This window comes from Protobothrops mucrosquamatus, unplaced genomic scaffold, assembly GCF_001527695.2.
Source record: "Protobothrops mucrosquamatus isolate PMUCROS unplaced genomic scaffold, P.Mucros_1.0 scaffold1259, whole genome shotgun sequence".
Taxonomy (NCBI): domain Eukaryota; kingdom Metazoa; phylum Chordata; class Lepidosauria; order Squamata; family Viperidae; genus Protobothrops; species Protobothrops mucrosquamatus.
Genome location: NW_015387465.1, coordinates 1 through 26,152, shown reverse-complemented (window position 1 = coordinate 26,152; position 26,152 = coordinate 1). Strand labels below are relative to the sequence as shown.

Sequence of the window (26,152 nt, the reverse complement as noted above, 5' to 3'; positions counted from 1 at the left end):
TTCGCTATTAGTCAATTGCAAAAGGCGGCCTTACTAGGAACTGCTTCCATCCTGCGACGATATCTGTAATACCATCAAACATCCACATCTGCCTATCCCAGGTCCTGGGAAAGGACTCGATAGGTAGACAAAATGCCAAATCCAGTCTGAACATCTGGCTGACTGTGCGATGATCCATAATAATAATAATAATAATAAAGTTGGAAGGGACCTTGGAGGTCATCGAGTCCAACCCCCTGCTCAGGCAGGAAACCCTACACCATTTCGGACAGATGGCTGTCCAGTATGCTGTCCTAATTTTGTAAGTGGTGGAGAAGCTGGAGAGACAATGCTGGCTGTTTTAGGTTTTCTTTGGCTGGGAAAATTGCTTGTATGTTTTCCATTTGTAAGTTGTTTTACTTGAGATCATAGGTTGACTGAGGGGTGGGGGGTGGAAGAAAGAAACTCACATTGGGTGAGCTGACTATTGCCCAGCTCCCAGCAGATTTGCCCCCATAGACTTTTTCTTACTGTCCTCAGAAACTCCACCTCCCTCACTGAGAACTATTATTCTCTATTTGCCTATTGTTGCAACAATGACTTTTCCAAGCGAGGGTCAGCACTTTTGTACCGTAGTTGAGTTTTGCCCCATTTTATGACGTTTCTTGCCGCAGTTGAATTATTGCAGTTGATAAGTTAGTAACCCGGTTGTTAAGTGAATCTGGCTTCCCCATTGACTTTCTTTGTCAGAAGGTCGCAAAAGGTGATCACACGACTTTGGGACACAGCAACACTAATAAATATGAACCAGTTGCCAAGCATCCAGATTTTGATCATGTGATCAGGGGAATGCTGCAAAGGTCATAACTGTGACTTTTTCAGTGTCATTGTAAGTAACAGTCACTAAATGAACTGTTCCAAGTCGAGGACTACCTGTATCCTACATGCATACCCATAGCCCTCCCAAAGAAATTTCTGCAATTCAGAATCTAATACTGCATGGTCCAATTGGCCAATCTGTAGCTCAGTGCATTGGGCAAGTCAAGCTTGTGTGATTAAGTTTACAATTCAGTAGGTTGCATGAACGTAGTTAGGCTGAGTAAACCTAAGATAATGTGGTGCAAGTGTAACATACTCTAGAAAAAATAGGTCAACTTGTCTTTCTTGAGGCTTCTACCTACTTAAGCACTGCTCAAGGGAAAAAAAGCTTATTGTAATGCATGCTGTTATTAAAAAAAACATCTCTGTCTTAGACCTATGGCAGGGGTTGGCAACCTTGGCTCTTTTATGACTCATGGGCTTCAACTCCCAGAATTACTGAGCCAGCGTTGCTGGCTCAGGAATTCTGGGAGTTGAAGTCCATGAGTCATAAAAGAGCCAAGGTTGCCTATCCGACCTATGGTAACTCTAAATAGTACTTACGTGTAAAGGCAGCTTTGTAGTATTAAATCTAAAAGTATAAGAGCTGTGGTGGCGCAGTGGTTAGAATGCAGTACTGCAGGCTACTTCTGCTGACTGCTGACTGCCAGCAGCTTGGCAGTTCGATTCTCACTGGCTCAAGGTTGATTCAGCCTTCCATTCTTCCAATGTCGGTAAAATGAGGATCCAGATTATTGTGGGACAATATGCTGCCTCTGTAAACCACTTAGAGAGAGCTGTAAAGCACTGTGAAGCAGTTTATTAGTTTAAGGGTTATTGCTATAATGAATATTGCACGACAGTTATGCAGACCTGCACGTTTCTGTACTAGTTTCAGCAGCCCCTTATAATTTTAGTTCTGCCATTGTGCATGACTGTTTTCTAAGTTCTACCTTAGTGACCTTCATATAACATGAGAAGTTCAGCAATTTATTTACTAAAATTTTATGCTGACAACCTTCCGACATCTCTGCCATATCAGTATTTGACATGAGCCTTTTCGTATTATCTCTCTTTCACCCATTTCAACATCTTCATGGTTCACCATCAGTATTGTGTTAAGTTATTTGCATTCTGCATTAAGGACTTTGTAAAGGTTTGGCCCTTGCTTGTTTGAAAACCCAATATAATAGACAGGTAAAGGCATGAAAAAAAAAGTACTACACAAATTCTTACAGAAACATAATTTAGCTTTTATTTATTGAAATTCTTTAAACACTTTGCTACATCAAATCCAGGTACCCAGTGGAAGCCAATTTTAAGTACTTCAACATGAACAAGACAAGGAATGAAGGAAGAGCCTCTGGTCAGCCTAAATACTGGTGCACAGTTCTTAGAAACTCATGTGTTATCCATGAGCCTCTTAAAAAGCACTAAGATGCTAAATACTGCAAGAAGAACCTGTTCCATCTTTCCTTTACGGTTAATTGTTGCAGCATATAACAATGATCAAGGAATTCGGTGATGAAATCCAAAGAGTTTTACCTTTCAAAGGAAATGCACCTAGTACCAAAACCTTAGTGTACCTCTCTGTTCTGCAAGCCTGTGACTTTAAAGCAGCCATAAAAATTTGCAGGGCAATAAAGCTGATACTATAGTTTGATTTGGAATTAATTGGCAATTTCCCAAGAAGGAAAAAAAAATCATTTAAGCTTCTGATGAGAGACAGCATTCGAAAAAGGTACATGTGTTTTTTCATCACAACAACAGTTGAAGAGAAAAAGCTACAAGCATTAGTATCTAACTTGAAAGGGTCTTTGGGAAAGGGCATACTCTTATTATTTTTTGCCCAGCTAATATTGAAGGATAGCACTGGGTTGGTATACCAACAGTCTTATAAACACTGATGAACGACATTATATGACTGGTACCAAAAAACAGACTTAACATGCAAAGGACAGCCACCGCTCAAGGCTAAAGCTATAGGATTTATACCTTCCAGCTAAAACATTTTTCAAATCAAAACAAATTATTTTAATAGAATAAGATTACAGCAATCAAATATACAGGCGAATTCAAGATAACAGACCAGCTCCAAGATGTACACCAAAGAAACCCAACCTAATGAGATGGATGAATCTACAGAAGAAAATACCCTGCCTGCAGGAAGAACACATTGCCTAACTTTTTTTTTTGTCAGTGAACCTGAGTAGTGAGAGCAATAAATATAAAGAGTGTTAAAATGCAAGTCTCACAATGAAGCGGAAAGGACTTCATTTAGATTTGAGCCCATCATTGTAAAATACGATACAGTTTCTAAAACCTTCCCAAGGGATATGTATGAGTGTTCTAGCTAAGGAGAATTACCTTTATTTCATTCACTGAATGCTAGAAACCCAGCCATCACCAATCATTGTAAACAATTAGGACTGACCTTCCTACCCTTCCCTTGAAACAATCCCTTGCTAAAGACATCTGCAACTCAAGTCTTCATTTTTGGTTGGAAGTGTTTTGCTGTCCCACCTTAATATATTTAATATACATATACACATATGGAATTTTAATTAGGCACAATTGCAGGTTAAACGTTCAACAAGTCCTCGTCGCTATCATCATGGTATGATGCAGTGTTCATGGAGTTCTGTAGATCTTCTTGACCAAAAGCAGGGCTGGTTTTGCTATTCTTCCTTCCGTTAGGCAGAGGAGTTTTACCACTGCTTGAAAGCTTGTGAGCTTTGTTATGATAAGGCCTTCTAGTGTTGCTCAAGCCTCTTGAATCAACATCTCTTGCTGAATGAATCTTCACTTCTGGTATTGTCAGTACTTCATCCTCACTGTCCATGTCATCCACCGGAAGGGACATGAGGGTATCTGACATGGCTGCCTTTCGTGATACGTGGCCATTTATGTGTGCTTCGTTTCCGGAGCTGTGATTTGGTGTCGCTAATTCTTCCATGAGCCATTCTGTTTCATTCTCATTTACTTCTTCAGTATTTATCTGTTAAGTCCAAGGGCACACAAGTAGTGAATGGTATTATTTAAAAAAAAAAATTCATACATCTGATTTTGGAGAACTGTAGTTCAGCAAAATATGTTCAATTCTTTTACTAGAGAGAATCAGGAACAAACAATGGGAAAACCTTTGCCTGAGATCTTAAAAAGCATCTGCTGAGGTTATATGGATCCTTGAGCAAAGAACACAGTGCTTTATGGAGCACTTCAGTGGTGCTCAAAAATCTGTGAACCCCTCTGAATGTTCAATAGTTTTGGAAAAATATGACCTAAAACATGATGTATTCATCACACAAGTCCTGAAACTAGATAAAGAAAGCCCAATTAAACAAATGAGTTTTACTATACTTGTTCATGTATCCATTGAAGAGAATTATCCAAAACTACATATTTCTGTGTGGCAAAAGTATGTGAAGCTCTAGGAATATAAGTTCACTTGAAGGGGAAATTAGAGTCATGGCAATCAGATGTGAATGTGGGAAGTCTTTCCTTAAAGAAGAGAATTCTGGGTATCCACTATCTAGGTCTAATCTATACAACATAGGTACATGGAAATATGTCATGGCTTGAACAAAGGAGACTTCTGAAGTCCTCTGGAAAAAGGTTGATTTTCACCAGGCTAGAAAAGATTACAAGGCTATTTCCAAAGGGTTTGGACTCCATCAATCCAATAAGGCAGATTGTGTACAAATGGAGGCAGCTCAACTCTATACCTACCTTCCCCAGGTGTGTTTGATCCACTAAGGTCACACCAAGAGCTAGGTGTGTAATACACTGGGAGCTCTCAAAGGAAAATGTTTTAGAAACTGAGGATCTCTTTTTTATTGATAAACGTCAGCTTTCATGAAACCATCATGAGGAGAACCAACGAAGAATAATGGTGTGCAGGATTGCAAGGAGAAAGTCACTACTCTCCAAAAAGAATACTGCTGCCCATCTATACTTTGCAAAAGACCTGAAAGCATATATATATATCAGGCAAACACTGCATTCCAGCTTAAGAACCTTGTCTCATCTGTGAAACATGGTGATGGCAATATCATGATTTGGGCCTGCTTTGCTGTCTTTTGACTAGGATGCCATTATTGATGGAACTATGAATTCTGAATTATTGTATGGCCAAAATGACAGGACATGTGTCCCAGAATTGAAACTTAAGCGGAGGTGGACACAAGTCATAAAACCAAAGAATGATTAAATCAAAAGAAAGTTAATGTATTGAAATGGCCAAGTCAAAGTCCAGACCTTAATCTAATAGAAATGTTGTGGAAGAACCTGAGAGAGAGCAGTTCATGCAAACAAGCCCACCAACATCTCTGCATTGAAGCTATTCTGTATGAAGGAATGGACTAAAATTCCTCTAGGCTGATGTGTAGGACTGATCAACAGTTATCAAAAATGTTTAGTTGCAGTTATTTCTACCCAAGGAAAGCATACCAGTTACTGAAAGCAAAGGTTCACATACTTTTGCCAAACACAAATAAATAGCTTTGAATCATTTCTCTCAATAAATAAACAAATATGTTTTCGGCTTATTTATTTAATTGGGTTTTCTTTATCTGGTTTTAGGGGGGATTTGTATGGAAAAAAGATTGTGTTTTACATCAAATTTAGGCAGAAATATTGAAAATTCAAAAGGATTCCCAAAGTTTTACGCACCACATTATTTGATTAAATACTAGCAGCTTTGTTCCTACAGAAAAGAGTTTAGTTGTTTTCTACAGGCAGGATGAGAAAGCTGTTGCCTTCGCTTGCTAAGTATATCTTCTAAGAACTTGGCATGGACACTGATAGGATGGCTTATGTTTATAGTTCAGAAATACCCTAGGGGCCACCAGTTCCACGAAGTGATCTAGAGAAATAAACTGTAAGCTTCTACACCTCTTCTTGAACAAGTCTGGCTGCTTCTCCATTTGACACTTATTCCTTTGAAATGACACACAGCTATGCTTTCAATATTTACCCCCAACTGTTCAAACATGAAGCTTTGAATGAATGGAAATATTTTTATACAGTTCTTCCAAATACTGAACAATAGGAGAAAACTGAAAGCTATCAATAAATAATCCTTAGTGAATGTATGACAGATTTTTTAGTTTGTAAAATTCATCCAGTTATTTATACTTCATGCTTATGTATAATTAAGTACTGCAGCACTGATTTTAAACTGGATATAGCTCTGCACACAGTATAGTTATGACTACAATATAGAGCTATAAGCAGAATATTTGATACACTTATATAAATACAGTAAAATACCTTAGTGTATTTATAAGAAACATTTGATGATCTCCGACAGCAGTTGACTATCTTCTGCTTCATAGATTCTCTATGAAATAAAAAATTAATGTTACACACTTTATATTCTGAGGTAACTTATTTATAAGTTTCTGTATCTTCTCAATAAAACAAGCCATTATCAAATTGCAAATGAAACTGGAAAAAAGTTTGGAAAAAGAAAGAAAGAAAGAAAGAAAGAAAGAAAGAAAGAAAGAAAGAAAGAAAGAAAGAAAGAAAGAAAGAAAGAAAGAAAGAAAGAAAGAAAGAAAGAAAGAAAGAAAGCACACAAGTCAAGGAATAGCACTGCAGGCTTTGAAGAGGACCCTGATAGCAGACTAGAGGCAGGAGGCAGTTTGGTTACAGTGGATGACAAAAGTGGGAAAGAGATGCTACTAGTAGCGAAGTTTTGACTTCAATAGCAATTTCCAAAGATGTCTGTAGACATTAGCTCTTTCAAAACTACTTGTGCTTGGTTAAAAAAAAATGAGGTGTGGTCTGCTATCAGAATATTGGCCAGTATTATTTGTTGTGTGCTGCTACTAGAGCTATGTTGGCACAGTAGTTATTGCAGGCTAATTCTGCTGAATGCTGATTGCCAGTAGTTCAGCAGTTTGAACCTCACCTGCCCAAGGTTGACTCAGCCTTCCATCCTTCTGAGGTCAGTAAAATGAGGACCCAGATTGCTGGGGGCAATAGGCTGGCATTTGTAAAGCGCTTAGAGGGGGCTTTAAAGCACTGTGAAGCAGTATATAAGTCTAAGTGCTATTGGTATTGCTACTATCCTATAAGAATAGTAATATGTTTAATGAAGAAACAGCTCTAGCACAGTTTTATGGGTGTTGGACATGTTGTTTTCAATGATCCTCCAAGCTTTCTGGATTATATTGGGGAGGCATTGCAAAAGCAAACATCTGAGCATTCTTTTCGGTCCTACCTTCTTTCTTTTTTGTAAAGTAACAGGATCACAAGACATGCTGTGAGAATCACAAGGAGTAAACTCAACAATGCTCCAACTGCTTGGCTTCTTCCTGAAAGGCCTTTAGGAAAATCTTCCACATAGTTTCCATCATTTGTTGTTTCAGAGCTTCTGCAAATGATTAAAGAAATGGGAGTTAGAATTCAGAAAGTGTCATCTGCTCTGCAAAAGGAGCCCTCCACATATTACTTATTCTCTCTGTTCTGTTGCAGGCTAGAATGGGTTTCTTTGATCCTTGGAAAGGTTTGGTTCAGAGGAGACAAGTTAGCCTCACTCTGAGTACAGATTTCTATTGCATTTCCTGGACTCAGTTCATAAATGACACTTGCAGATTTTTAACTAATTAAATTCAATGATATCAAAAAACTTTGCTAAATTACCCTATTCTGAAACAAGCGGTGAAGGTTGTATTTGGAAATGATTAACAACCATGTTCAAATACATTCCTGGAAATGGAATGAGCTGTAATTATAAGTCATTTTAAAAATTAATTATTTTAATCCTCCCATTTCAGAGCAGATTAATCAACTTCCAACCAAACAAGCAAAATTTCCCAGCATTGGTTTTTTCCCCAATATAGCTATAGTCAGTTATCTATTCAATTCTCCAAGTCCAAAAGGGTGCTAAGGTTATTGCTATATACACAACTCTGAATGACAACTATTTGAATTCATGTTTCGTATGTTATATTCCACTTTATTCTTCATGATGGTCACATTTGGGTCAAACAACTGGAAAAGGCAATATTCATTAAATCAGGGGCGCCAAACTTGTCACATGACATGTCGTGACATATCGTGACTTTTTCCCCATTGCTGGAGCTGGGATGGGTGCAGTTTTGGCATGACGCATCCAGCCGGCGGGCTGGCAGTTTGACACCCCTGCATTAAATCAATCCTTCAGGTTTAGTAACAAAAAATAGAATTGTTGAAATCATCAATCGATTGGGTGAGGATGAAAAAAATAAAATTCAATTCAGGTAATATTGTAGTTTGGGGATGGGGATTCAATCTGTTTTCATGGGGTTGCATTTCTCTCAATAGATTTGTAGCTGAATGTAATCTCTGATCTAGACTAAATCTGTCCAGAAGAAGCTGTAACTTGAAGTAAACATCTGGACAAATTTAATCTAATAAAAATGATCGATGTTCTGCTCAGATCCCAATAATATTTTTGTACTTTTTTGCACTTTAAAACTACATATATCTATATCTACACATACATATATCTATATCTATACATACATATATCTATACATACATATATCTATATATCTATATCTCTATATCTATCTATCTATCTATCTATCTATCTATCTATCTATCTATCTATCTATCGAGAGAGAGAGAGAGAGATTTTCTGTAGGGGTAAGAATTAAGAATTAAGAATTATTCTCATGAAATTTACTTACACCAACTGGCAAACTGCGGAGGTGTACCAGGTAAATAGGTACTGGCAATCCATTGATTCATGAAGAAATGTTGGGATGCCTTCTTCAGCATCTTTATCACAGTGGAAGACAATAGTTGAGGAGGCAGATTTGTTGGTATCTCTGCCACATGTGGAGTCAGAGAAGAACACGAGATCCAAAACATCATCTGCAAAGGAAGAAAACATTTAAAATATTCACAATCAATTGTTGGTTGTTACATTTTGTGGACATCTCAGGAGGCACATTCCTAGTTTCTTGGGCTGTTAAGATGACAGAGAAGAAATGTACTTTCAGTCTTATAGGTTACTACAAGATACTATAACTGGTCTACTCCCCATTGTGTGCCTGCTTATTCTCTTGTAAATCCTTCCTCTCCAATCTCTTTCTCTGCCAGAGAGGGATGAGGGAGAAAAAAATCGGACAAAACACAGGAGAGATTGCCTATTAAAAATCACTTTTTTTTCACAGAGCAGAGAGATCGCTTAAACAAGCAACTGGGGTGGGGGGAGGGGAGGAAACCCAATCAATTTCTGTAGGCAACCTCTCCTGTGCTTGACTATTATTTTTCGTCAACTCCCCCCTTGCATTTCTTTCTATGTACATTCCCTATTATGTGCCTTACTGGCTTCTTCTCCAAGTCCTCTGCTCCGCAAGCAGGAGGGGAGAAAGATCAAGCACAGAACAAGGAATACTAACTGTAAAGGCAATCACATGAAGGTCGTAAAGGTGGGCATTAGTCATAAAATTATTTTTTTCAGCGCCATCTTAACTGAACGGTCACAGCAGTTGCTAAGTGAGGACTACTTGTTTCTTATTTATACAGAAAAGTTACTACAGTTACTAAATTCTTACTTAGTAAATGTTATTACTTTAGTTTCCTTCTTGCCTCTCACAGAGGTGAGCTGGCAAATTTGCACGTTAAGTTTCCATTTGTGTAATGACTGGGAAGGAAAAGAGGTGAGAACACAAAGGTTGATTTTTTTTTGTTTTCCTACCTTTGCTCTCTAGCTATCTAGTTTAGGAAAACAAAAAAAATGGGATTTCTATGTATAAAAAATCATTTTCTTTTTCAACCATTCTCCTCTCAGAAACCAAGAGAAAATGCAGTGAAAAAAAATATACTGTATATCCAACAACTTACCCTTCACCCTGCTCTTTCTGTTATTGAATATTGTCTTTTCAGTTGTTCTTTAACTTGGAAAGGCAATAGAGAGGTGATAGAGGAGCACTAAGGGGGAAACGTAACACACACACTCTCTCCCCCTCATACAAAAGTTACTGGGTAGATTTATGCCCAAATAATTCTAGCCATAAAACAGCTTCTGTGGACTAGTTTTTTCCTCAATTATATGGAATGAAATGTGATTGTTTCCTTTGGGATACACAAAGAAATATGTCCTTCTGAATAGAATTGTTGGGAGGGGGAGAGGAGAATGGAAAAAAAAACATCTCCCAAAATCAGACTTTATCCATAACAACTTGGCTTTTTAAGAAAGCCCTAAAGGATGGGAGCAGCTGCCTTGGATTGTGTTTGAATGACTAGGTATAGCCTTCTGTGTTATAACTGAAGGGCGGCAAAAAGGATAAGAAGGAAATACACTGGGAAGATTGAGGATGGGCATGTGGGTAAGATATCTGATTATGGGACATGGTTACATTCTGGGACTGATACATCAGCAGAAATTACTTTTTAAATTTAGTATTTATTGTATTATGTATTGTTTTAAATGGCTGTAAGCCACCCTGAGTCCGTTGGGAGAAGGGCGGGGTAGAAATTAAATAAAAGTAAAAAAGTAAAGTAAAGTAAAGTAAAGAAATGGGGGCAGGTAGTGATGGTGGTGGATAGACACAACAGAGCAGACTTGCCCTTCTTGCTCAGTAAAATCACTTTGGAATCTCTCTGAATTTCAATAGAAGATTTAGAAGAAACTAGGAATAAACAAAACATTCTAGATTTCACTTTTAGTGAACACTGGAATAGTTCAACACAGCTTCCAATGCAATTTGTTTAGTTTGGATTTCTATTTTGTGCATAACTCAGGTTGTCATCATCATTAGCAAGTAATTACTTACCTTGAATATAATAATGGGCATTTTTTGATGATCCAACTCTACGAGTACGTGTATCTGATATTTTAACTTGACAGATGTTAGCGCCCATGCATTGTGGATTCTTTGAATCAGTGATAGCAGAAAGCTGAATCTCATAAATGTATCTGTCACCATTTGTTCTTAAATCTCCTGCTGCATTGTATAATCTGGAACAAAAGAATTTAAAATAAAAATACATAATGTACACACATATATAAAGTAAGGATACAGAAATAACCAGAGGTAAGACAAGAAAACTTTGGAAGCACCTCTTTTCACCTAGCCAATTACTACTATTCTCTATTCAAAGGAATCTATTTTAATTCACCTAAAATTTCAAGTTTAGTTCCATCTAGCGGGGGACTATTCTCACCCATTTCCAAGTAATCTACAATTCCTCAATTTTTGTTTTATCTAAATGCTATACAGGTAGTCCCCAACTTACAACCATTCCTTTTGTGACCACTCAAAGTTACAACGACACTGAAAAAAGTGACTTATGACTGTTTTTCGCACATACAGGTACAACCATTGCAACATGGCTAAGGTCATGCTATCAAAATTTGGATGCCTGGCAACTCTTATGACAGTTGAACATCCCAGGGTCACGTGATCACCTTTTGTGATCTTCTAACAAGAAAAGTCAATGGGGAAGGCAGATTAACCTGAAAGCAGTGCTATTAACTTAACAGCTGCAGTGGTTCATTTAACAACTGTGGCAAAAAGGTTGTAAAATGGCATACAACCCACTTAACCACAGTCTTGCATTGCAATGGAAATTTTGGGCTCAATTGTGGTCGTAAGTTGAGGATTACCTGTACCCATCTTCACTATTATTTATGAAAACCATTCACATACAAGGTATAATGCACAAGAATACACGGCTGGGTTGGAGAAAATATTTTGTCTGAATATCCTTCATTCTAGAACTAGTTTTTACTTTTAATGATAGGGATAGATATACTTTTAAATGATAGGGATAAATTTTAAATTATATATTTATCAAAGTTTTATAATATATCTACAATAAATACTTTCCTAAAGATTGAAAAATCTACCACATATCTCTTGCATCAATCTACCACATATACACAAATCTGCTACTGTGTCTGCCGGAGCAGAATTTACTTCCATTCCAGCAAATTAAGATGAATCTGTCTCCGTGATAAAATGGAATTTGTTTTTCAATATACACACATATCTAACTATGTAACAGTAGAATTATCTATTTAGCTTACATAAATAAGCCATAAACATGCAAAGTTAGTTAATTGCTTTAAAAATGTATTAACCAAACTTTAATTCTTAAACGACTCTTATAAAGTTGTCAGCACCTCTACCCAGACTTAAAAGTTATTGCATCAATTAAAAAAAAAATCCAGACTGATGGTTGTGACCTGAAACTTCACATTGCTAGAAGTGGTAGATAGACATTTTGCTCAGTTTCAGATCATCTACCAGTATTTCACTAAGCAACTGGCAACTAGAAGGCTGATTATTAAGAGTCTTCTCCTGGTCTCTTATAAGTATTAAAAAAATTAACTTACTTGTAATAAATATTACCCAAACTGAAATTCTTCCCTGTCTCTGGATTTATAACTGTGCCATTCTCTATCTTTACTTCTTGAGGTTTCACAGCACAAGCAGCCCGAGTTTCCCAGGTAATATAATAGGCACAGTTTTCTTCATCGATCCTAAAAGGAAGCATTTGGAAAATTAACTTACCAACAGAGGCAGAAATGGCATGAAAATAAAGACTAAGAGATAGAGAAATGAAAGTAACTATATATATTTTACGATCATGTGGATGTGATGGTTGGATTTACACATTTCACTGAACTTAAATCAAGCACACGTTATCCCAAGTTCCATTCTGATCATTCTAGTTTTTAATTTAATGTTTTTTTGTGAACCTAGCCAATTTTGTTTATTCAATTCTTTTTCTGCTGTGTAAATCAGAATGCGATTATGTAAGGAGTTTCAGTTTCAAAGAATTACGTCAACACTTCTCAATATCCATAAGAGGCAAAGGTTTATAAATCACCCATTTAGAACAGACAGTTTTATTTAGTAATCCAATGTAAACCTTTAGAAAATTTGACCTTAAAATAGGCATGCTGTCAAGAAAAAAAAAGGGGGGGGGGAACCTTCTCTCTTATTTTTTCCATACTGGCTCATAACTATCTAAGCAGAATGGTTTAGAGTGCAAAAACACAGAATTATACTACTGTATAAGGAGGATATATATGTGTGTTTGTGCACATGTACAAGTTACATCAATCAGTTCAAGGTCTGCAGCTGTCTTTCAGCAGATACAGAGATTCATACTCTAAAAATGGAAGAATTAGAACCAAAACTAGACTGGAACATAGACTCCATTTTCATTGGTATCTTTAGCATAAAAATTATTTTATTTCTACTGTTTAATTTGGTGATTAGTGTAGGTCATGCTTTCACGCCACATAGTGATCTTTCTCAACATTCACTCATTCATTCATTTTATTGACTTCATTTGTATGGCCACACTGTGGTTGATTAGGAATTACTGAACTGTTCAGAACACACTAAATCAAAGAAAGCTATCCTAAAGCCTGAATGATGCCATGTGCATAATACATACCTTGATAAAAGCTGAGGTGCCCTTTGTTATGCTATAAAAACCAAATCATCCATGTACTTACCTGTTGAATCTTGGCAACCCGACAGTTTTTCCACATTTCAACTCTATGACTGTTGTTGCCTTTTTGTTCCTCTGACATTCATGACCATTGGAGTAGCTGACAAGAACTTTGTCGCCTGAAATAAAACACCAGGTTTTATTAAAAGCAAAATGAGATTCTGAATCTAAAGCAATGCTGTGAAGCCCCAAATGAATTTAACTGGGTGCTATTTTAATTAAATTTTAGTTAAAATTCTTTTTTAATTAATTAAATGTCTTTCTTTATGACTTGGCATTAGTAATATTTCCTCCATCAAAAATGATTGGTTATATCTTCAAAGGCTAATATTTTATAACCGGGACATATTAGTATATGTCCATATTTTCATAGATTGATATCAATACTTTTGCAAAATTAAAAATATTTTATTCCAACAACTGTTTGAATTATAAAGAACAGCTGACCCATATAAGCACTGAGCATCAGGAAATTTCTTTCTATTTCCACATCTACAGTTTCTTTCTAGTAGAACATCACTTTATTTAAGTGGAATTATATGGATGTAATGGATAACAGGTATAAGCATTAGGGTTTTTTCATGCATCCATATGCAAATGAGATCATGTAACCCTAATGAAATTAGAAAATAAAACTAAAACTAAGGATAACTCAGAGTGGAACCCACTGTTGCAGATCAACACATATCTTGCAGCTGCCACTCATCATCTACAAACATCTACAGCAGGGGTCTTCAAACTTGGCCCTTTTATGACTTGTGCACTTCAACTCCCAGAATTCTTCAGCCAGCATGACTGGCTGAGGAATTCTGGGAATTGAAGTCCACAAGTCATAAAAAGGCCAAGTTTGAAGACCCCTGATCCACAGAGTATCTGCTTAAATTCCTTTCCCTGCAAAGGATATGGACACAGAATAGAAAATAGACTTTCTCTATGGTTTTTTCCACTCGGTGAAATAGTCTGTCCCCAAAAATGCACTCAGCTCCTTCATTCTGGCATCCTGGATGGCAGTAAAAATCTTATTTTTTTTACTGAACATTTGGTTCCTATCAAATAAACAATGGGACATGCTGACTTGCAAAACTAACAATTCTGCTTTTAGTTATATATTAAGTATTTTTTAATAATGTAGGACCAACTTAATTGTTTTATCATGATTTTACTATATATCCCTGGATCTGTTTGCACAGGTAATACAAAAGGGTGCTAGGCAAATAATAAATAAATATGTTAACAAATCAAGGCTAGTATAGCAACTCTCACTTTCCCCTGCATAAAATAGCAGGGGACATGACACAGACAGACATACCTGTAACATTAAGTTTTTGCGTATGAACCAATCCCAGAACTTGGACAGCACCATTCTGATTTCGTCGGCAAACACTTGCCCTGTCAGGGCAGCCCGAGGGTCCTTCGTGGACTTTCTGACAAAGGTTCATGTAGTAACTAAATCCAAGAAGGAAAAGAGAGTAATTTCATCAGTTTAATAATTATTTAAAGCATCAATACTCTACCTTTCAGTCAAACAGGTTTTTTTTTTAAAAAAAAAACTATCAGTAGAGGACTTCAAGAAGAACCATCTTACATTCTTTTTAATTTCCAAGAACATGAAGTGGTATGTTATCTATCTAAGACAACCAATTTATGTAAGGTAACTTGACTGAAAGAATTTTCCAAAAGTTCTTCTATAATCTTCAAAGATCTTTTTAGAATTTTGGCAATTTCTTAGGTGATAGTCAATCTAAACGCAATATTCCAATGATTGTAGGTTATTCAACGGAGCAAAGCTGAGTGATCAAATATTTCTAGTAAAGATGTACCCCCTTTTATTTAGTAAGCACCCCTCATTTCCCTTTGATGTACATTTTCCTTCAATCAGTTCCCTGACAGAAAGCCCAGGACTACAAAACTTGATTTAAGCACTGCCTAGTCTTAGTCACTTTCCTGTGAATTAGTCAATCTTGCCTGAATTGCAAGATACACACTTGGAAGAATGATTAGCTATACTAGCAATGAATAACAAGCTGGTAAGTTCATTTTCATTCAGAGTTCCAAAGCACACTCACGAGCTGCCCTTGTCTGCAAAGACCCATGAGCCAGTGAGGGAGGAAAGTATTCTCAAATCATAAGTTTTGTGCTTCTGAATAAACTTGCATTCCATTTTCCTTGGAGGACATAGAAGTTGTGTCCTCCATTCAAATGTGACAGCGCAGCCAAGGGTCTCACTCAACAGCTGAGGACTTCCGTTATTAGCATTTTCATCACATTTAAAAATAATAGTAGATTCACGCTGCCCAGCTTCTGCAAGATATAAACAAAAGCTTATAAGCAGACTGTAAATCCATGGATTAAATTCTATAGGAAAGTTGTTAATAAATAAACTTAGCAGTATCTGTCTTTGCCTTCTAATGTTCATATGGTCCAGGTTGGGTACAGTGGTTCAGTAGTGTTATATTTGGGCAAAACTATATAAGTCTAGGCATATCAGCTATCTGAGTTAGTGATCAGAGCTGGAATTATTATGCTCCAATTCAAAGAAAATAAGGTCATCTATTACAATATCAAAAGGGACACAGTGAATTTGGGAAGCAGGGAAGTTTCAGAATGCAAAGCGATTTTATATATTTCCTACAAAGTTCTCATTTTAAAATGTATCTAAAATAAGCTAAGTCTTATAGCTTTCCAAGTATTCAAACATGCTTGGAATCCCCAATCTTAAAAATTGGTCACATTTCCTTCTTCAAGAAACCACAAAGGACTCTGAGAGGGGGTTAATTAACCTGCATGAGGTTTCTATTTTTCCTGGCCCTAGCCAGGAAACCCAATCATGGTCAAGGACTTACAACCGGTCACTTTACAACTGTTCGAAGTTACAACAGACTCCAAGAAAGGTACTTATGACTCTGATGATTCAAAGGTTCTGGCAGATCATGTGATGGACCACTTAACAACCAGCACAACACAGACCATAATTCTGGGCTCAACTGCAGTCGTAAATCAAGGTAATTCATCAACAGGCTGGGTTAATGGCCAGTTCTACCTGAATGACGCTCCCAAATGTGGATAAACATGTGCTATCCAAATACAAACATTGTGATATTTACTGTCTGGATTTACTCTAATTTATAGCACAAGATTGATTTTAGTTCTATTATATAATAACACCTTATGTGCAGCAATACAAATGGCAGGTGGTCCTCAACTTACAACCATTTGCTTACAACCACTTAGCGACAACGGCACTTCATCGGCATTGAAAAAAGTGGGTTATGACCATTTTTCACACTTATGACCATTGCAGCATCCCCATGGCTACATGATCAAAATTTGGACCTTTGGCAACTGGCTCCTATTTATGCCGGTTGTAGTGTACTTGGGGGGGTGGTGTCACATGATCGATCACCTTTTGCAACCTTCTGACAAGCAAAGTCAATGGGGAAGCCAGATTCACTTTACAACTGTTTTACTAATTTAACAACTACAGCATATAGCAAATGTGGCGAGAAAGGTTATAAAATGGGGCAAAACTCACTCAAAAACTGTCTCACTTAGCAACAGAAATGTTGGGCTCAGTTGTGATCGTAAGTTGAGAACTACCCGTATCCTGACTGGATTTTCTTTTCAGCAGCTGTTATTTTATCTCAAGCCACCAGGTATCACTAGTACAGCTATCTTAATGCTTCATGGTGTGCAGCAGAGTTTGATTTCCTTGCTTACCATTTACACAGAATCCCCATTTTTGATCTCTTCCTAAGTTATCAGTTGTGGCACACCATGGACGGCCTTGCTCCTCCGTAATGCACTTGTCATAACTTTTACCATTGTACTGGAAAGGGAAGACACAAAGCTCACCCTTTTCAGTTACTGTTAAGTAAAAGAAGAGCACAATAAAATATTTAATGAAATATAAACAGTGAAATATAAATACTTCTTGACCCAAAACTTAGCACAGAAGTGGGTTGTCAGTGGCACCCAGAATTAAGAAAGGCCAAGTTCCAAATAACAATTTATGTAACTGCTGTTAGCCATCATTTTTCTATATAAAGTTTATTTTACAATGAACTGAGATGGCCCCCAAAGATCATCACTCTCTGCCACTTTCAGCTGGAATGCTTCTGCATGTCAGCTCTCTTGCAAAACAACCTCATACAAAGAGGAACAAGATGCAAGCCCAAAAAACAGCATTTTACAAGATAAAACGTCAAGATGCATGTATTTATACATTCATGAAAGCACTTGTATTATGCATCACTTTCTCCTTTTCACCTCTTATAATTAGAAAGTCCAGAACGGTACATAAGTTAATGCAGGGGTCCCCAACCCGGGGTCCGTGGACAGGTACCAGGCCATGGCATGCCAGCAACCGGTCTGCACAAACAAGCAACGCCCATACGTGGGATGCAGGCAGCACACAAAACCATGCCCTCTGGTCCATGGAAAAACCTCTCTCTACGGAACCGGTCTCTGGTGCCCAAAAGGTTGGGGACCTCTGAGTTAATGTATATGATCACTCAACAAAGTTCAATCTCAAAATCACTCAATGAAAATTATATGGATGAATTTAGCCTGAGTAGCTTTGAATGTTACCTTCCTTAAATGAGATAAGTAAGTTAAAGAAATGGGGTTACTTATCTTAAACTTAAAAGCTGATGAATTAAGATTCTAAGCAAGCAATGGTGTAATTTTCAAAGTAATGGGCAAATTCCTTGCAAATCTCATACCTGGAGGACATTTATCACCACCCTTATACTGCAAGAAAACAGCTTCATCTTGATGCCTGTAGTCCAATTGTACTTCTTTTTTGTTGCCAAATGAGACAGCACTACTGCCAGAGATAAGACAAACTGCAGCATCTTTGCATTTCCCTTGAGGTATATCTGCCGCTTCTGAACATACCCCTAGATGGTAGCTCCTGCGTCCAGAAGGAACCTATTTGGACAGCCAAAACTATACCATTAAAGATCTGCAAATGGAATCGGAGAAAATGCTAAATATTTTTTAAAAGCTCAATATGGCCATGCCAAGGGTTTGACCAGATTATGCAAGACAAGATGGAAAGAGTCTCAGAATGGCTCTTCCAGAAGATGTTCACTTTAAGCAGCAGGTTCAGAGGGGTGCTTTGCTCACTTTCCAAAAGACCCCTATGAATATGATGCTCGTAACATTTCCAACAGTTACCAGAATTTCATCTCATACACTCATAGGTGGAGACAGTTCTAGGAATGCCTTTGATGGTATTTTTTCATCTATTGGTGATCAATGCATCTATATTATTTGCATAATTTTTTAGGCCCATGTCTTAACAGAAAAAGAAATCTTTGTACAATGAGCACGTTTTATTATTTTATTATGTGTACATCCTATTTTCCTAGAGAAACTCAAATTGGTGTCCACGGGGATTCTTGACATATTTTGGCCTGAACAATAATGACTAACTCAAAATGAACTCCACGCGGCTGTTGGATTCCACTGCCAACACCTTAACCACCACTCTCAACTGCATATATTTTGGAGAGGAAATATGAGAAATGCAGCTCAGTCCCTCGAGAAGATGTTTTCATTGACAATATCATTTGATAGACATAACATTTGCCCCTGTGCTGCCATCTGATTCCCTTTTTACCTTATTCCAGAATATGTGATTTGTGAGGGTACTAAAAGCATATATTTTATCGCTAAGCTATGATCATGTGGCTCTGCAACAGACCAATTCCACTTTTTTCATGTCAGAACAGCATCAGCGCTTCCCCTTTCTAGCCACAGCAATACAATCACCTTATAGGGCTTCCCTGCAAGGCTTGACAGGTTGAAAGCATAGTGTAACTGTTCATCAATTACAGAGCAGCCCGAAACATTCTCTTCATCAGGGCATACCACTGGGGTACTCCATTCAAATATATATTCACAGCTGGACTTTTCTATCATTCTGGGCTTCCCCTGTTACCAACAAACAAACAAACAAGGGAATAAAATAGTTGAGAATCAGATGTCTCAGTAAGAAAGCTAAATGACTGAAAATTAAACACACACTGAAGTTAAATAAACCCATCTGTTTTTATTTATAACATTTTGGTTTTGCCTGCTGTGACTGAGGCTGATGACACTGGAAATAATCAAGCTTCAAAAATGTCTACAACAGCAAAAGAATAAGTTCATGTCCCAACTTCTGCGGCTTCATGCTGACTTTCTGCAGAGAACTGAAGTATGTGTTTGCAGATCACATGCTTATATACAAACCTAAGACAATTTAAAAAAATAATTTGCTTGTATCAGAGAAGGGTTTGATATCAGGTTATGTACACAACCTGAATATTCCCTTTCAGCCTTCAAAATTCATTCTCTCTCCACTTCTCCTCATTTAGTTAAAAAGTGGAATGAACAAGTGCTTTGATAATTGGCAAAAGCAGAAAATTAAATACATTTCCCCCTCCTCATGGATTCTGTTGGCAAAATATTTCTATTTTACTAACCAGAAAGTTGAACTTTTTTGATGGGTGAAATTATTTAATTTGTAGTTAAGGAACCTTCCATATTTACTAGCACATTTAATATCCCTCTAATGTCATGCCTCTCTAACCACGCTACAAGGACATATCTGCATAATGTGTCTCCAAATCAAAGATGAGGTCAGCTAACTTTGGAATGTATTGATCCAACATGGAAATAGTTGTTTTCAATATTCTCCCAACACAAGCTATGCTATCCATTCAATCTGAGTCCTTCAGTGGTAAATAATGATGCAGGAGGAGAAGGGTCTGTCCAGCACCTATTGTTTGGTTTTGTCTGGTGTGGTCACCTATGGGTGGGTAGTGGTTGTTCTCAGAGTCTTCTTGTAGCAAGGGGGAATTTGAGAGGGAAAGATATGTACTAACCTCTCCAAGTAGATACAAGTGATTTGTTGATTGAATAGGAGCTTCCAATTAAGAGAGACTCCCCCCTCCATCTTTACCCCCATCTTAACCTTCCCTTATCTATGTGCGTAATCTACCCCATAGATCTGGTACCATAAGTGAGGCACAAGAAAGGTATGGACTTCCTGGTAAAGCAGGAGAAGAAAGCCCCCCCCCCATCTACTCCATAGATCAGTTTCCATAAACCTACTTTTCTAGTCATCTGTCAAAACACTCCGCCTTTTAGAGTCCTACTCTTACTCCACCAGGAAAGCAATTGAAAAACGTCTACTCTGCCACTAGGAAACCCACCTTATTAACTTTCCTGGCAGCAGACAGCACCATTCACCAGTCTCATTAATGAAGCAGAGTAGGAATTGGCTATGCAAACAGAGCAAATCTTTTGTCTCATGTTTTCTGCCAACTCACAAACTGGACAAGGTTAAATCAGCTGTTTGGATGTGCCCTATGCCTGAAAGGGATTTTTTTTTCAACCTTTTCTTAATTTGTAAACACTTGTAAGTTTTTGTCAACAAACAAAATAAACGTATGATTACCAGATTTGTTCCTCTGTTGCAGTGAAACACAATAAGTGAAGAATAGTTGAGATGTTTATCTTCTGGACAAGGAGTGGTACTGTTGAAGGCAATGTTAACTTCATTTGTTGCACTGTTGAGCTGAGGAGGTGCTGTGATTCGACCAATATCCTAATTAAATATAATATAAATTAACCTGATTGACCCCCAAAATGAAAATGAAGCTTCAGCATCAACTAGGAAATAAATTACTTCAATCTATATACAAGTTATAATAATATAAGTTACAGTAGGGGACAGAATGAATGAATTAGGAGTCCATCCATTTTTATTGCGAACGTATTTCTCATATGATGAGAGAGATGATTCCAATTACATTTTGTTCTGATGTACTCAAAATATTTACATTAGTACTGCGAAAAACATAACCAAGATCGATGTGCTCCACTATCTGAAATTGCTATCCATTTAGCATAAAATGGCCCAAAGAATCAGAAACTATACATTTCAAGTAGACTGACCTGGTTTGAGTTGTTCTGCTTTCAAAATCGTATTAGTTTTAAGTAAGTCAGCAGCTTAAAGCAGTCAAAATGTTTCTTCCTGTCTGTATGGAAGACTGAAAGAAGTTGGACTGCTTTAATGAATAATAAGCATAATCTTTACTTGCCCCGAGGTTGTAGAACTTCTCCATTTTTAGAGATTTTCCATGATATGTGAACACATATTGTTGAAAACAATTGAAATGTTTCCTGAAATCTGGCGCATGACTTTATGACAGTGGCTGTGTCCCAAAGTGAAGCAGGAACAGACAATTTTTTTACCTCCTCCTTTCAATATTTTATACTATGTCAAATGCTGAAATTGCTTTTCCAAACAATTGTTTGGAGAACGTGAAGTCTCCAAAGAACTGGGCTCTTAAATAATACATTACTGTACTAAATCAGCTTATTAGGCATATCAGGTATTCATTCTAATATCCTGTTGTGAAAAAGAGGACAATTCGATACATGCTGGTAATATTACTTACTATAGGAGAGCCATTAAGTGGGATCATGCAGACAGCTACTCCAGGCGGACACTTGATGATGGAATTTAATGGTTGGCAAATATTTATATAGAAATCTGGATTCTGGTCAGAAAAGTCATGAAATATCTCATAAGCACTTGTCCAATGGATTAAAGGGGAAAGGTCAATTGTTCTGCTGCCATTGGTAACTGAGCAGTCTGCCTGTGGATCGGGGAGAGAAAATTCACATATCAGTAGAAAGAACCCCATTATGAGCTATGTGATAGACACGTATTAAAAAAAAGGACATACATATTTCATTTATAAAAATTGGGGGAAGAATTTATTACAGTAGGAACTTTAAAAAAAAGAAAGCGTTGTCTTGTATTATTACTGTTATTATCAAGGAACTATGAAGGAGAAAACATCACCAACACTGACAGGGCAGGCTACTACCATGTTTCCCTGAAAATAAGACCTGATCTTATATTTTTTTTGCCTCCAAAGGAGACATTAGGTCTTATTTTCGGGGGATGTCTTATTTTTTATCCTGTCTCGCCTCGGGGTGGCGGCACCGACAGCCCCGTCCAGCAGGAGCCCATGTGGCCGCTGCTGGCCCACTTCTTCAGGAAAGTCCTCTGCTAGTGAAAAGGAGGCCAGGAAGCAATACGTCCTGAGGTAAGTGGGTACGGGGTGTGTGGGGCAGCTCCACCCCCCCCACCCTAGCTTGATTTTTTACGCATGTGCCTCGCCCCACCTCGTGCAACCAGATAGTGAGATGGAGTGGGTGGGGTCTTAACTAGGGCTTATTTTGGGGGTTAGGGTTAGGGCTAGGCACACACATAAAAATCAAGGTAGGGCTTATTTTCGGGATAGGTCTTATTTTCAGGGAAACATGGTATATATAAACAGACAACAAACCCAGTTCCTTTCCAGCACTGAAGATGTTGCCTAGCCAAGTAAGGAAATATCTGCACAGAAACAACAGAGAGCCAATTTGTAAGTGTTAACTGCTAAGAAAATTAGAAATCATTAATTTGCAATCTTTTTAAAAAACTTTTTTTTACTTTCTTATACTTTTAGCTTTCCATTTTATTTATTTTTTCTTATTACTGTATTCGCTTTTCTCTTTTTGAAAACTTTTAATAAAATTATTAAAAGAGAAAAAATATCCAGAATGTTTTGGTGGTTTAAGGTTTATAGATGAATCTGCATTGGGTGAATAAGGGAAAAATGGATGTATGTCACCAGCTTTCAGCATGGCATAGCAATAGCACTTAGACTTACATACTGCTGCATAGTGCTTTACACCACTCTCTGAACGGTTTAAAATGTCAGCATATTGCCCCCAACAATCTGGATCCTCATTTTACCAACCTCAGAATGATGAAAGGCTGAGGCAACCTTGAGCCTGTCAGGACTGAGCTCCTGGCTGTGGGGCAGTTAGCTTGCAATACTGCATTCTAACTACTGAGCAACCACGGCATAACCCACTATTCCCCTCATTTCCTCCCATTCCCTAATTTCAACCATTTATGTTCCAGCACAGCATATAAAACCAGCTCACCTGCCTTTCATCTCCTTCCTTCCTCTCCCGTCACCTGTTGCTGATATCCCAGTATATCTCATACCTCCAGACTCCCCATTCTTCCCCAAAACCTTTCCTTCCTTCCTTCCTTCCTTCCTTCCTTCAAGTTGTCCTTGATTTTTTTTTCCTTACTTCCACCTGCCCTGGATAAAGTAGCCTGACTGTAGAACCAAACTATACCCATATGTGAATATTTTGGTTTGGACATGGACTACACCAAACCAGCTGTTCTATGCCTGGAATTTTCTGCACATACTAGTTACAACACAGAGACTAAATACAGACATGATGCTATTCAGGGACTTAGTTGAGATTCTATGCTCTCTTCTTCAGCCTCATCTCATTAATCTCATAAATGAATTTGTTCTATCTCCTCCTCCTCCAATTACTCTGGCTAAGATGAAATTTAACTGTTTTTCAAAATCCCAATGGCAGTTGTTGCATTGTTAATCATTGGAGTAAAACAGAATAGAGCTAGAAGGGACCTTGGAGGTCTTCTAGTCCAGCCCCCTGCTCAAGCAGGAGAACCTATACTATCTCAGACAAGTGACTGTCTAGCCTCTTCTTAAAAGTCTCCAGTGATGGAACACCCACAATGTCTGACAGCAAGCTGTTCCACTGGTTAATTGTCCTCACTGTCAGGAAGTTTCTCCTTAATTCCAGGTTGCTTCTCTCTTTGATCAGTTTCCAACCATTGTTTCTTGTCTTGCCCTCTGGTACTTTGGAAAATAAACTGACCTCCTCCTCTTTGTGGCAGCCCCTCAAATACTGGAACACTGCTATCATGTTGCCCCTATTTCTTCTTTTCTTTAGACTAGCCAAACCCAAATCCTGCAGCCGTTCTTCGCATGTTTTAGCCTTTGATCATCTTAGTTGCTCTTCTCTGAATTTTTTCCAAAGCTGTGATATGGTGACCAAAATTGGCTGCGGTATTCCAGATGTCTTACTAGGGTTTTATAAAGCGGTACTAATACTTTGTGTGGTCTTGATTCTATGCCTCTGTTTATACAACCCAGGATTGTATTAGCTTTTTTGGCTGCTGCTGCACACTGCTGGCTCATAATCAAGTGATCGTGCACTAGGACTCCAAGGTCCCTCTCACAATTTCTGTTTTTGAGCCAGGTCTCGCCTAATCTGTACTTGTACCTTTGATTTTTCCTGCCTAAATGTAAAACTTTGCTTTTCTCCACATTTTGTTGGATAGGGCTCATTGTTCAAGTTTGTCAAGATCTTTTTGGATCCTGAGCTTGTCTTCTGGGATGTTTTGTACTAAGAGTTGAATGTCTTTTTGACAGAAATTTCAAGTGATCTCATAAATACTATATTACCTCTTTTATGCTTAATAAGAATAGCTTATTTTACTTCAACAACTGCTCTGCAAAATAGCACAAATGAGTGTAATAAATCTGTAAATGTATTATGTTGCAACTTTTTTTCCAAACTAGAAGATTTAATATATATATTTTTTTAATCTTAAATAACCAGGTCATTTTAGATAAAATTAACTTGATAAAATAAGACAATTTGCTTACCACTCTTTCTTCTTCACAGGCTAAAACAGTATGCCAAGAGAAAAAATAAGTGCATGTCTTCTCATCAAAAGAAAGGAGAACCGGCTGGCTGCCAGGCCCAGCATCCAATCTGCACACAAAGGTGAAATAGCTCATATACTTCAAATCAGGATCTGCAGGACAGGATTCGCCTTCTTTGTAGACAAGTTTCAAAAATCCATCTTCATAGGTTAATGCTTTGCTTAGTCGTCCAGCATTAACTGATCGCTGATGGCCACCCGTGACACAAACTCCTATTAACAGATTTAACAGAACAATGCTAGTCTGTTTTTTGTCCCGTTTCCTTGTTCTTGGACAGAAGAAATGTTAGGTTCAACACAATTAGTAGGGAATATGCTACTCTTATTAATAAATCCAGAACAAGGTATGCTTTCAACATTTTGGTTAAAAAGAGAATTATCTGTTCTTTAGTGCTGGGATCAAGCTGCTCAATGATTCATTGAGTAGTCCTAATATAGTTTTGTTCTTTCAAATTTACTTCCTCAGTATAAAGTGGGCAGCACATTAGCATATTATTAAGGCTTATAGTGCCTAACAAGAGGCTACGTAGGCTTTTAATATCAGATAGACGGGACAATGCCTTCACCAGATCCATTCCACAGCATGGTATGCAGTGAACATGCGCCTTTTTCCTCTTGTATCTCATCCTGTTAACAATATAGTGAGCGGCTATTCAAGTATGGCATAATGGCCTTGCTTGCAAAATATAGCATGCATATTATCCAATAATCATTTTACTGCTATCCCAGGTAAATTTTGGACACTAGGTAATCTGAGCCATGTAGCAGGTTTCACTGGTATCCTTTTTTATTTTTATTTTTTTAAAAGTTATACTTAGATCAGTATTAGTGCAAATTTGAATAGTGCAAAATTTGATTTAGTTTAATTTATAAACTGATACCAAGTCACGTTTAATGCAAGCCAGAATTCAATTAGTGCAAGGCTAGCATATGTGCGGTTGGGTCTAGTACATGCACAGCTGCTGTTGGGGTTTCAGACACTAATTGTCTTTTGTGTGAAATTTTTGAAGAACTACAACAGAATATAAGAGATAATGGATACATTTTGGGTGTAGGTTTATCCTTTTTTACTGTTACACATTATTTCAGTAATAAACATATAAAAATTACATTGATTTTTAAAACTACCTATTTCCATTGAGCTGGAACCAATTGCCCTACTTCCCATAGAAAAATCACTTTGAATAGTGTGAATTCAAATAATGTGACCATTTTGTGGGATTCATTAATGCACTA

At 37.5% G+C, this 26,152-nt stretch overlaps 1 protein-coding gene across 1 annotated transcript; it reads right to left on the bottom strand.

Moving 5' to 3' along the window:
• Window positions 1-2,080: 2,080 nt before the first annotated feature.
• Window positions 2,081-25,129, bottom strand: LOC107292065 (cation-independent mannose-6-phosphate receptor; the record flags this gene model as incomplete). Its single annotated transcript, XM_015821125.2, has 15 exons — window positions 2,081-3,835; window positions 6,109-6,178; window positions 7,064-7,216; window positions 8,517-8,703; window positions 10,611-10,795; window positions 12,176-12,322; window positions 13,310-13,424; window positions 14,615-14,751; window positions 15,372-15,606; window positions 17,023-17,169; window positions 18,027-18,234; window positions 19,081-19,242; window positions 20,753-20,902; window positions 21,759-21,959; window positions 24,858-25,129. Coding segments are annotated over 15 exons (2,786 nt in total), but the record flags the coding sequence as incomplete, so codon positions are not given.
• Between the last annotated feature and the right edge of the window lie 1,023 nt (window positions 25,130-26,152).